The sequence below is a fragment of the Gavialis gangeticus genome, unplaced genomic scaffold, assembly GCF_001723915.1.
Source record: "Gavialis gangeticus isolate Ggan-Ray unplaced genomic scaffold, GavGan_comp1, whole genome shotgun sequence".
Lineage (NCBI taxonomy): Eukaryota > Metazoa > Chordata > Crocodylia > Gavialidae > Gavialis > Gavialis gangeticus.
The window spans coordinates 62,165,360-62,175,777 of record NW_017729022.1 but is presented as its reverse complement, the minus strand read 5'-3'; the positions used below and the strand labels follow the sequence as shown (position 1 = coordinate 62,175,777).

The 10,418-nt window shown below is 49.5% G+C and overlaps 1 protein-coding gene across 2 annotated transcripts in view; it reads left to right on the top strand.

The window, feature by feature from the left end:
- Positions 1-8,901, top strand: part of SYNGR1 (synaptogyrin 1) — a 59,664-nt gene extending 50,763 nt beyond the window's left edge. Inside the window, exons 4-5 of one of the 2 annotated variants that reach the window (XM_019515168.1) lie at positions 1,297-1,442; positions 4,046-8,901. In XM_019515168.1, coding sequence (XP_019370713.1) covers positions 1,297-1,442; positions 4,046-4,264 — 365 coding nt within the window. In that variant the 3' untranslated portion in view covers positions 4,265-8,901. Of the gene's footprint in view, positions 1-1,296; positions 1,443-2,703; positions 3,556-4,045 lie in introns of those variants that run through there. The other variant, XM_019515169.1, reaches the window with a different exon arrangement.
- Positions 8,902-10,418: the final 1,517 nt, after the last annotated feature.

Below are 10,418 nucleotides of genomic sequence, written 5' to 3'. Positions count from 1 at the left end.
CTTTCCTGCCCCTTGCGGGGAAATGCTTCTGAGGATATGCCCCCCCCCCCCCGCCCCCCTGCACTCACCACATCTGGAAATGAGGCAGGGAACCACAGCTGAAGGTGCCCCCTCACTGCAACTTCACTACTTCATCCTGGCTTTGGAGCCTGTGAGAAGGGCACCTATGGGTGAGGTGAGCATGACAACAGTGTGCCCTGGAGCACTGGGAAAGCAGGGTAGACAGACCCTCCCTCTCTGCCCTTCCTTCTGTCTTTCACAGTAGATTCAGTTGCCTCCCTTTAAGAGCTCCCTCTGCCTCTCCTGCCCACCACCCCACATCTCCCTTCTCACGTTTCTTTCCCCATCATTCTTTTTGTCATTTTCACTGCTTTCCAGCTTCCACCCATGAGACCCAGAACAGCTTCCCCAGTGATGGTACACTGAGACCGTTGCTTCCCATCCTTGAAAGCAGACAAATAAGCCACTTGTTCTTCAGGGGCTTCCCAAGGGAGCCACTGCAGGCCGCATTCAGTTTTCTAGTCTGTAGCCTCCATGCTTCTCCCCACACCTAGATTTTTGATCCGGCTGATTTATCTTCCCTTGAGACTCCCCAAGAGAACCGTGGTTCAGCTGCCTTCCTCCATGCCAGTCAGTCCTCTCTTGCTTTTCCTTTTCTCATCTATCCTTCCCATGGGGGAGGGGGGATGCTGCTATTCTGCCTGTGAGCAGTATGCATCACTCATCTTTTAGAAGAGATATAAAAGAGAGGTTTTGTTGGTAATCATTAGAAGGTATTAAGGAGCCTGTGCACCTTGTGGAAGGTATTAGCTCTGGTCTTGTGAGCAAATCCCAGGCTGTGTAGCTGCAGGCTGGCTGCCTTCAGTTCCTCTGCAGTGTGTTTTGGAGGATTGCTCTTCACTTGTCCTTCCAAGACAGTGTTGTGCAGCATGCCTGGTGCAGAGGGGCTGCATTTTGGGTTGGCTCCAGTGATCTCTCATTGGGGCAGGACTTGCTCACAGCGTTATTTGCCAGTCATGTGACCCTCCCAAGCTTATGCTGATAAAACCTTCTCACCAAACCACACCCTTTGTAGACACTTGCCCTGGAAAGTGGCAGCTCTGCCCTCAGGTAAATCCCCTATCCTATGCAACTCCATTGATTTTAGGGGAAGCTGCACAGTCAGCATTTAGCCCTGCCTGTAACATCCTTGGGGACCTGGCATGAGAGAAGTTGCTGGAGAATTGCAATGCCTCTATTTACTGCTTCCCCTTCCCCTTGTCCCCCTCTCTCTCTTTCCATGGTGGCCTCTCCCAGGATTGTGGGCGTTCCTTTGGTTTGTTGGCTTCTGCTTCCTGGCCAACCAATGGCAAGTTTCAAAGCACGAGGACAACCCTCTGAATGAAGGGGCAGACGCAGCCCGAGCAGCCATCACCTTCTCTTTCTTCTCTATCTTCACTTGGGTGAGTAAAGCCGCCGTGACCCTGTGCAGGGTCTTTTCATCACAAGGCCCTTGCATAGGAGTGCCCAGCCTCTTCCAGTGCTCCCCAGTAGGATCAGATCAGCCCCATAGAGCTGGGGCTGACTCCAACCTGTACATCCACAGAGGCTAATGTGGCTTCTGATGGAGGAAAAGTAGAAGGGAAGAAGGTGGGTGTAATGGGAGATGAGCTGGGAGACTGGGGTTTAAGTCCACAGCTAACTGCCTGGACAAGTCAGCTTCTCTGACTCTGAGGAAGAATACATCTAAAGTGCACTTGAGGCACTTGGATACCATAGCAGTGGGGACCATACTATAAGTAATGCAGAGGCTGCGTCTCTCCTTGTGTGTTGGCAGCATCACTGACATGAGCAGGAGCTAAGCCAGCTCTGCGGGGGAAGGGGGAGCTGGTCAACTCTCTTTAGGAGAGTGTGCTCTCTTCCTCCTCTCACTCTCTAGCCTGCCCACTGCCCAAGTTCATGTATTCATTTTGTAAAAAGAAGGTGATAGAGTCTCTTTGGGACCTCCCCTGAGGCTTCCTTTTCCTTCCCTTTCCACCTCCCGCTGCCATTAATTTTTCTGTATCCAAGGAGCCTCCAGGTCCTTTCAGGCTAGGTGACTTTTCATTTGAAATGAAGAGGCAGAACAAAACAAGACAGGACACAAGCAAAGTCCCCCTCCCTGTGGATGTCCAGGCTTTCCTCCAAAAGGCTATGCCAGGGGCAGCCAGGCACCTCCCGCAAACTCAGAGGTGCAGGGCACTGAAAACCTCCTCAGTCCAGTTGAACAGATGCCTCTGTGGCTCAGCCAAGTCTGCTCTTCTTGGACAGTCTCTTTTCATCTTTAATGCAAAAGGGGCTGTAAGTGGGGAAGGGGAAAGCAGTGGTAAAAAGAACTGGGTTTGCCATCTTGAGCAGTCTGGTGAAGAAATGTTTCCCACATTCTTCTAAGTGATGCCTGGCACTCAGAGTGGCACTGAGGGGTTTTTGCCCAAGGACCAGTGTTCCTCAGCCTCACGGAAAGGCAACTGCAACATGGGAGGCTTTCATGAGGAGGTGGGGGATCCTGTCTGGTTAGCTCTTCTCTCCGTTTGGCTGGAGGGAGGGATGCCTGGTGGGTGATCCTGTCCATACCATGCTGGGATCCCCCCTGTCCTGTTCCATAGAGGGCTTTTGGTTCATTCAGGTGATTGCATTTGATTTTCTCTTGCTGACTCTTCTCCCCACCTCATTCTCTCCTCACAGGGCTCCTTGACAATTCTGGCTTTCCAGAGGTTCAGAGACGTTTCTTTTCAGGAAGAATACAACACACTGTTCCCTAGCTCCCCTCCACTACTACCCTAGTGCCTTCCCCTCGTGGGGGAGTTGGGGGGAGGGGTGCCCGGAGGAGAGGAGGTGTCAGACTGCCAATGGTTCCCGCTCCAGGTCAGGGGTGAAGAGAAGGGAAGGAGAATAAAGCTGCACGCTGCAAAGGCAGTGCAGCCAAGAGCGTCGAGAGAGAGAAGAAATATGCCTTGGGACTGGAGTGGGACTGACTTGTCCCTTTAGAGGGTAATTTTCCAGTGGCGAGTAGGAAGTGGGAGTTTCTCCTTCTTCCCTTCCTTCCATGACTCCCCTGCACCTGACTAATGCTGAATAACACCAGTGTGCCTTTCTGTTGGCATCTCCTCAATCTTAACATTTTAGCCAGTATAAGGGTTTTCCCCACCATGGTCCTTTCTTTCCCATCTTGTCTTCTTCTAACTCCTCTGCCTTTTTTGTGCCCACTTCCCTCTGGGTGGTCCATGGGTTACCAAGCTGTTCATTCCTGGCTGGGCAGGGGTAGGGAGGCTGCCACACTGGCTGAGGAAGTGCCATCCCTGACTACCACATCCAGTCCAGATGTTGTCATTGCACCAAAGAGCTTTCCAAAAGCAGCATCTGAGGCAGAGAGAAGTAACCAGGCTGAGCACTGTCCAAACTCCTGGATGGAAAATGTCTGCCTTCCCACCCCCTTCACTGCTCCCACTCTACCCCGCAAAGATCTGTGTTGTGTTTTGTAGATTTGGGCAGCACTGCTGGTCATCCAGTGGATGGCTGGCAGTGAACAGGGTAATAGGATCAGCTGCTGTCTCCTACTGACCCATTTCCCACCTCCCCTAGCAGTTTTCTGGAGCCTGAAGGTATCTAAGATGAATTGGGTCATGAGACCTCTGAGATAGACCTGATGGAGTCCACCTCAGTCATTCTAGGTCTGTATCCAGGCATTCAGAGTCTGTGCCGCTCATGCCAAAGGCCAACTAGAAGCCACATGCAGACCACTGGAGTCCCAGCTTCCCTGGCTCACTCTGCCTCTCTCCTCTGGTGGTGGCTTGGATCTCCAAGGGGCCACACTGAGTCTCCTGCTCTTGGGGTTGTTTAACCAGTGATTCCAAATATGCTTTGTACACTAATCTCTAACCACTACTAACCCAACTTTTGTTTCTCTCTCCTCCTGGGTCTGCTTCCCCTTCCCTTTTGCCCACCTCTCTCTCTCTCTCTCTCTCTCTCTCTCTCTCTCTCTCTCTTTTGTGCTTTCTCTGTCTCTCATTCCCCCTCCAACATGAAGGTGGGCCAGGCATTTCTGGCATACCAGCGATACCGCCTTGGCGCCGATTCAGCTCTCTTCTCCCAGGACTACACGGACCCAAGCCAGGACTCCGGCATGCCTTATGCCCCCTACATGAACGAGGATGATGCAACAGATGCAGTGGGGACGTACCAGCAGCCCCCTCCAGCAGATGCTTTTGACACGGCAGCGCAGGGGTACCAAACACAGAGCTACTGAACCACTGGTGCTCCCCCCTCCCTTCTCCCTCTGCCCCCTTCCCACTGCCGGCAAGAGGTTGAGGGGCAAAACAGACGTGCATACCAGCGCCACAGGCGGCCCTCGGCCACACTCCAGCCTTCTGGGTCATTTGTTTTTATTTATTGTTTTTAAAAAGAAAAGAAGGAAGGAATCCAGCACTTCCTTCCCCTCCCCTGTCCCCCACACAGTTTATGCACCTGAACTAAACTGTCAGTTCCAGAGCATGTCCCTGTCTGTGTCCCATCCAGCGTTCCCTCCTCCCTGTAGGAAAGCCAGTGACAGGCAGGCGTGAAGCTTACCCTTTTGGTGGGCAAGGGAGAGTAATCACGTGTGGGTGAGATGACTCCAGAGGTGGAGACAGGAGGGGAGAGATGGTGTGTTTGTGTGTGTGCAAGCAGGCAGAGGGCAAAAATTATCAGGGGGCTTGGAGGTGTAGGGTTGGTGCACGTGTAGTGGACCAAAGGAGGGGTAGGAGTACGCATGCAGGCATGTGGGGGTGGGGGGAACTGGCTGTGGGCATGGATGAGTGTGTAAGTGTCAAGGGGTGAGTGAGCATGCAGGCATGCCACAGAAGGGGCTGGAGAGGTCCAAGACATGGGGTGGGTCATAAAACCCTTCCCCCTACCCCACCATGCTATATATGGGCAATATGGCACTGTTTGGTGAGATGGGGATGCTTTATTTTTAGAGAGCGTGGGAAGGAGTAGTGTTGAGGATGGGAGTTTGGGGGTGGGGGGGACGGGACTGAGAGATAAAATGGGGTCAAATTTGCAGGTGCAATCAGAAACCACATAGACCCGTCTGCAGATTTTAACAAAGGAAGTCAGGTAGTCTGGGCTGGAGGGGCTGTGCCACGAGGCTCCCTCTTTCCCCAGACCCCTTTGTGGTGGAGACAAGGTGTTTTTCCATCCTCATGGCTCAACACTACTGCCGTTAACTAGGCAGGGGGAAACTATTGTCATGGGGAGTCCCCTGAACCATGCCGTGGTTTCAGCATGGCAGGAATTAGATACAGGTACTCCTCACTTAACATCATCCCAGTTAATGTTTTGTTATTACATCACTGATCTGTTAGAAAACATACTCGTTTAAAGTTGCATAAAGTTTGGTTATAATGTTTGGTTGCCGCCTGCTAGGTAACTACTATGACATAACTGGATTCGCTTAACATCATTTCACTTAAAGTTGCATTTTTCAACAATGTAACCACGACATTAAGTGAGGAATAGCTGTGCCTGAATAGATATTCTCAAGAACTCCCTTCCCCTACCTTTGTCCCAGGGAATTAAAATTCACATGAAATGAAGAGGAAATAACTGGGCTGATTCTGGGAAAAGCCAATTTGAAACCAGATGGAAAACTTTGCCAGCAGTCCTAGGAATCCTGGTCTTTGTCCTGTTACAGTTGTGAGAAGAAAAAAAAAACTTAGACCAGGTGGCAGTTCATATCTATTGCCCATTGTTTTCTCTGTCACTAGAATGAATGTTCCTGGCATCGTTGCCACTGTCTTTCTAACTGGGAGTCCTTGGGGGAGTGGGAACGCACTGCTGGGTCTGCTAGCTGGCCTCTGATCCCTCCCGAATGGAGATACCCATTGAGTCAGATCCCCATTCCCCGCAACAACTGGGCTTTTGGCCTGTGCCCCAACTTATGCCAAATCACAGTAGACTCGGGCAGCAGCACCACTAGGTGAGCTGACCAGATAATCTTCTCTGCCCCTGCTGGAACCCTGCTGAGCTTTCCCCTTAGTGAAGCTTAACTTATGCTTATAGCTCTTTGGAGGGGAGGGGAAGGCTGAGCATCTAAGACTTGGTGACCTGAGGTCTTGTTTACATTGCAGTTGATATTGCAGAACAGCTCATGTGAGCACTCTTTCAGAGTCTAGGTGGTTTTTTTCTCTCTCAAAATAAATACTCAGCTTTGGGAGGGTGCTGTTTATTCCAGGAAGGGTCACTCCTGAACAGTATGTCCACAGTCAGAGCTATACTGCAGTATCCTTCCTCATTGACCTCCCCTTTGTAAATGCATCCTAAGAAAATGAGAAGCCAGGATCTAAAGCCAGGTCTTTTCTCTGGCTATGCAGAGGAGCCCTAAGTCTGAAGCTACCAGCCTGAGCTGCACAGTGGTTTTTGATCCCTGTTGGCTCAAAGGAGAGGGATCAGGAGCAGAAATAAGATCTCCCATGCAGCACTGCCAAGCACTGACCCTCACCCTCCATACATGCTTAAGAGTGAAGAGCACTTGCCCTTAGGATGCTGACCCAAGCCTGGTCAGGACCCCCAGCTCCTGCCAGGCTTGCGAGTTGAACAGGTGTCTGAGAAGGCAAGGTAACACATCTGGGTTTCTACCTCCTTTCCCTCAACCTCCCTGAGCTGGAGAAGGAAGGGAAATGGAGATGCAGCCTTGTAATGGGGGTAGGAGAAACTGTATAAGGAATACCCTCCCGTGTATATATGCACAGCTGTTTTCGTCTTCAGTCTGACTCTAAAAGGGCTGTTTCTTTGAGTTGCTTGTGGCACTGCCACATTTAAGGTGTGGAAAGAGGAAGCTGTCACAACTGGGAGCTGGGACTCCAGCTGTGGTCTGATCTATGTGTACACGTGTGTGTTGTCTACAGATCCATGCCATTGGCACCCCTTCCCAGTAACCTGCTGTACTTGTCCGTGGCTAATGGCTAGAGAGGAAAACAGCCCCTTTTCAAGTGAAGCGCAAAGAAACCAGGGAGGCCCCTCACTCCATGGTCCCATGTGAAAGCAATACTGTAAATAGGTTTAGGGGGGGATTTCCTCCAGTCTTCTTGTTGCAGCAGCCTAATATTTAGGCTTGGGTATGCTTTATCACAAGGGGTTATTCATAACAGATATGGGAAAAGTCCCTTTTTATCCACCCCTGAAGGGAAAGTAAGAAGGCTGGAGCCAGAGAGGGTGGAGACCCAAAGTGTTTTCACGAAGTGTTTCTTTTTTTGTTGGATGCATCTGTTCTGGCTAGGGTGGCAGAAGGCAGGGCAAAACCCCATCATAACTTCGGGAATGAAGCTGTTGCCCAAGCATTCTCCCTTCACTCTTGTCAGAGACCAGAAACAGGACTGCCCCCAGCAAGGGCATGGGATAAACCAGGTCTCTCACTCTTACAGTCTAAACCAGGGTCAGGCAATTATTTCGGGCAGAGGGCCGCTTACGGAGTTTTGACAAGCCATTGAGGGCCACATGACAGGCAGCTGGGGCAGATAAATATTAATTTTCTAAGTATTTTAGGAGCCCCGTGGGCCAAATGGAATGGCTTGAAGGGCCGCAACCAGCCCATGGGCTGCATTTTTCCCACCTCTGATTTAGACCCTAATGTGTTATCTTTTTGGAGGGTAACGTGGGACTGTTTTAACCTCCCTGTTTCCCCTGGAACATGCAGGGGCCCTAAATTTATTTAAAGTAGGCCAGCAGGGAGTTCTTATTCCCATTCTATCCAGCTCCTCACAAATCAGACCCCCAAGCTGATTTTCAGGTTATTTTCCACCTCTTTGTCCATCTCCTCATTCTCTGTCAGACATTTTTTTTCCATGGCAAATGGGCCCTTATTAAGGCCTGCTCTGGCACTTCACTGAGCATCTTCACCTTTGCCTGACAGAAACAGACAAACTCCTTTCAGTGTTAATGTGTCCCCCATCCTTAAAGAATGGGGGATTGGAGAAGACAGATGCTTGGGGCTTAGAAGGGTAGGAAAAGGAGCAGAAGGGTTTCTAAGAATGACTAGCAAGCGTTTTCCTCTGGGTTGCTATTGGCTTTCTCTGGCAGGACTGCCAACACATATATGCTGATCAAGTCCCACTGGGAGTGAAGTAGGAATTCTGGCCTGCTTGTGCACATGCATCCCGAGCAAGTAAGACTCAAGTTAGAAGCCATTTCTTAACAGGAGGTGGCGAGGGCAAGAGCTTCACACTAGCTTTAGTTGCTGCAGTCTCCTGATCAGCACCAGGGGCACAAGGCCTATCCACAACATGTGTTTTTCACTGATTCATGATGCATCCCCCCTATTCTTCCCAGCCACTCCATAGCAGCCAGAGGGAGCCTCTGTACCTGATACTGCCAGCACCTTATACTCATAAGTTTCAAGGGGTGGGGAGCCTGGGGATGCAGGACAGATGGGTGATTCCTCTGAGGAGTCTAATCTCAGTCTCTGGAGTGGACTAAACAGTCCTGGAGGTCAGCTAGGTTGTTTCATGCAGCATATACAAACCATTTCTCCAGAGAAGCCCACTGTCTCTGTGGCACCTACAACTTCATCTGGATTTCTCTGCCTCTCCCCTGCAGCATTACTGCCTGTGTATAGTATATATATTATATATATAAAAAAAGATGTATAATATAAAGCTATACATATATACATAAATGTGATGACTAGTGGATGGCCTGCTGCATACAGGATCCCCAGGGTGTCTGTCTGATCCTGAATGTCCCTCCACCTCTGCCCCTACCCAATATGTTTTTCTGAAACAGATGACAATGAACCCTGCCTTCTTGGCACCTGTGTTTACGACGTCCTGTATATTTGTGGTTAACAAAGTGAAGGTGGTAACTGGTGTCTCTTATTAATAAAGTTATGTTGAAAATAACAAACCATAACACAGCTATGTTGGGTTTTTCTCTCCCTTTGTATCCCAAGAATTACTTTTTCTTTAATAGTAGTGTTGATTATCTTGACATACTGTCTTTGTATTAGTCCATCACATTACCATTACTCAATCTGCTAACAGGGTATATATTTAAAAACATAAATATTAAAAATAGTCATAAGCCACGGGTTACAGCGGATTCCAGTAGTAAATATCCTTCCACAAATAGGTGTCTGATTTCCACCAGCTTCAATGTGATAAGAATAAAATTCAAGTTGCCACCCTGCATCTCTTGAGCTGAAACTTCCCTAATGCTCATCTATTCATCTCTAATGAGCCCCTCATCCTGATATCTGAGAGATACCCCTCTTCCTCCCCTCCCCCCTCCTTATGGTCAGTCAAGAGAAGAGCTATGATGGTGAAAGCTTTCATTTCCCAGACCCCTGAGCCAAGCAGCTTCTTCACATCCAGTACAACCATTTGCATCATGCTTTCCCATGGGGCCATAGTTGGAGTTGTTCACTGAGCTAGCTAGGGCTGCTCCATGACCCACTTTTGTTTAGGGAAAGGCTTCCTCCTATGTTTCCAGACAGCTATGTTGGTAGCAAAAATTCCCTTCCCAGGAAAAATGTCAGAGGTACTGAAGCCAGGAACTAAAAACTCATTGAGACAAACATATTGCCAAGCCAAGCATTCAGAAAGAATGATCCAGTCCCCTGGATCCTGGTTAAAAGCTAGGTTTTTAACACATCAGAGTAATTGTTATTTGCCCTTTGTTTTTTGTACCTTTAGGGGTCATGTTGTCAAGGTTTTTTCTCCAGCCACAAAGGCTGGGAACCTACTTTTATTTTTAAATGAAAGCTGAAAAGCTTGTGTAATCACCAGTCCGCAGGAGCAAAGGCTTTGACTTATTGTGAGACTCTCAGTAGATCTGCAGTCATTAACAACATGGAGAAAAACAGTCGTGTCCGTCCTCGCACCCCCACCCCCCCAAAAAAAAAATCAATATGGGCTTAAAATTCACAGCATCCTTCCAAAATCACATGTGGTATTGTTGCTTTGGGCTCTCTTCTGGGCATACAAACTGGGGTGGGGCCAGCTCCCTCTCCCCTTCTCCAGCATGTCTGGGGGAAGGGAGCTGCCATCCAGCATGCCTTCACTCTATCTCTGTTCTTTTCTCTGCTTCCTTTGCTTTCCCTTTCTTTCAGCCTGCATTGAAGCAGATGCCTTTAGGCTCAGCTGCTGCCCATTGACTCCTGTGTATCAGCACTGCACAGCAGCATCTCCATCCCTGGCTTTCTTATACAGCAAAGAGGGAGGTTCTGCAGTTGCTGTACTGTAGTTGGCTATACAGGCAGAAAGAAAAGATGGGCTTTTGAGCCTGGAAACAAATGCAGGCAGCAGGTGGGAGGGGTAGGCTGAGGAAAGTCTTGGGGAGGAGCTCAGTTTTGCTGTCTGGTCCTGCCCCCTGAGCAGGCAAGTTTTGCATTGCTTGGCAGCACTAAGGACAGGATCAAGATAAGGGCA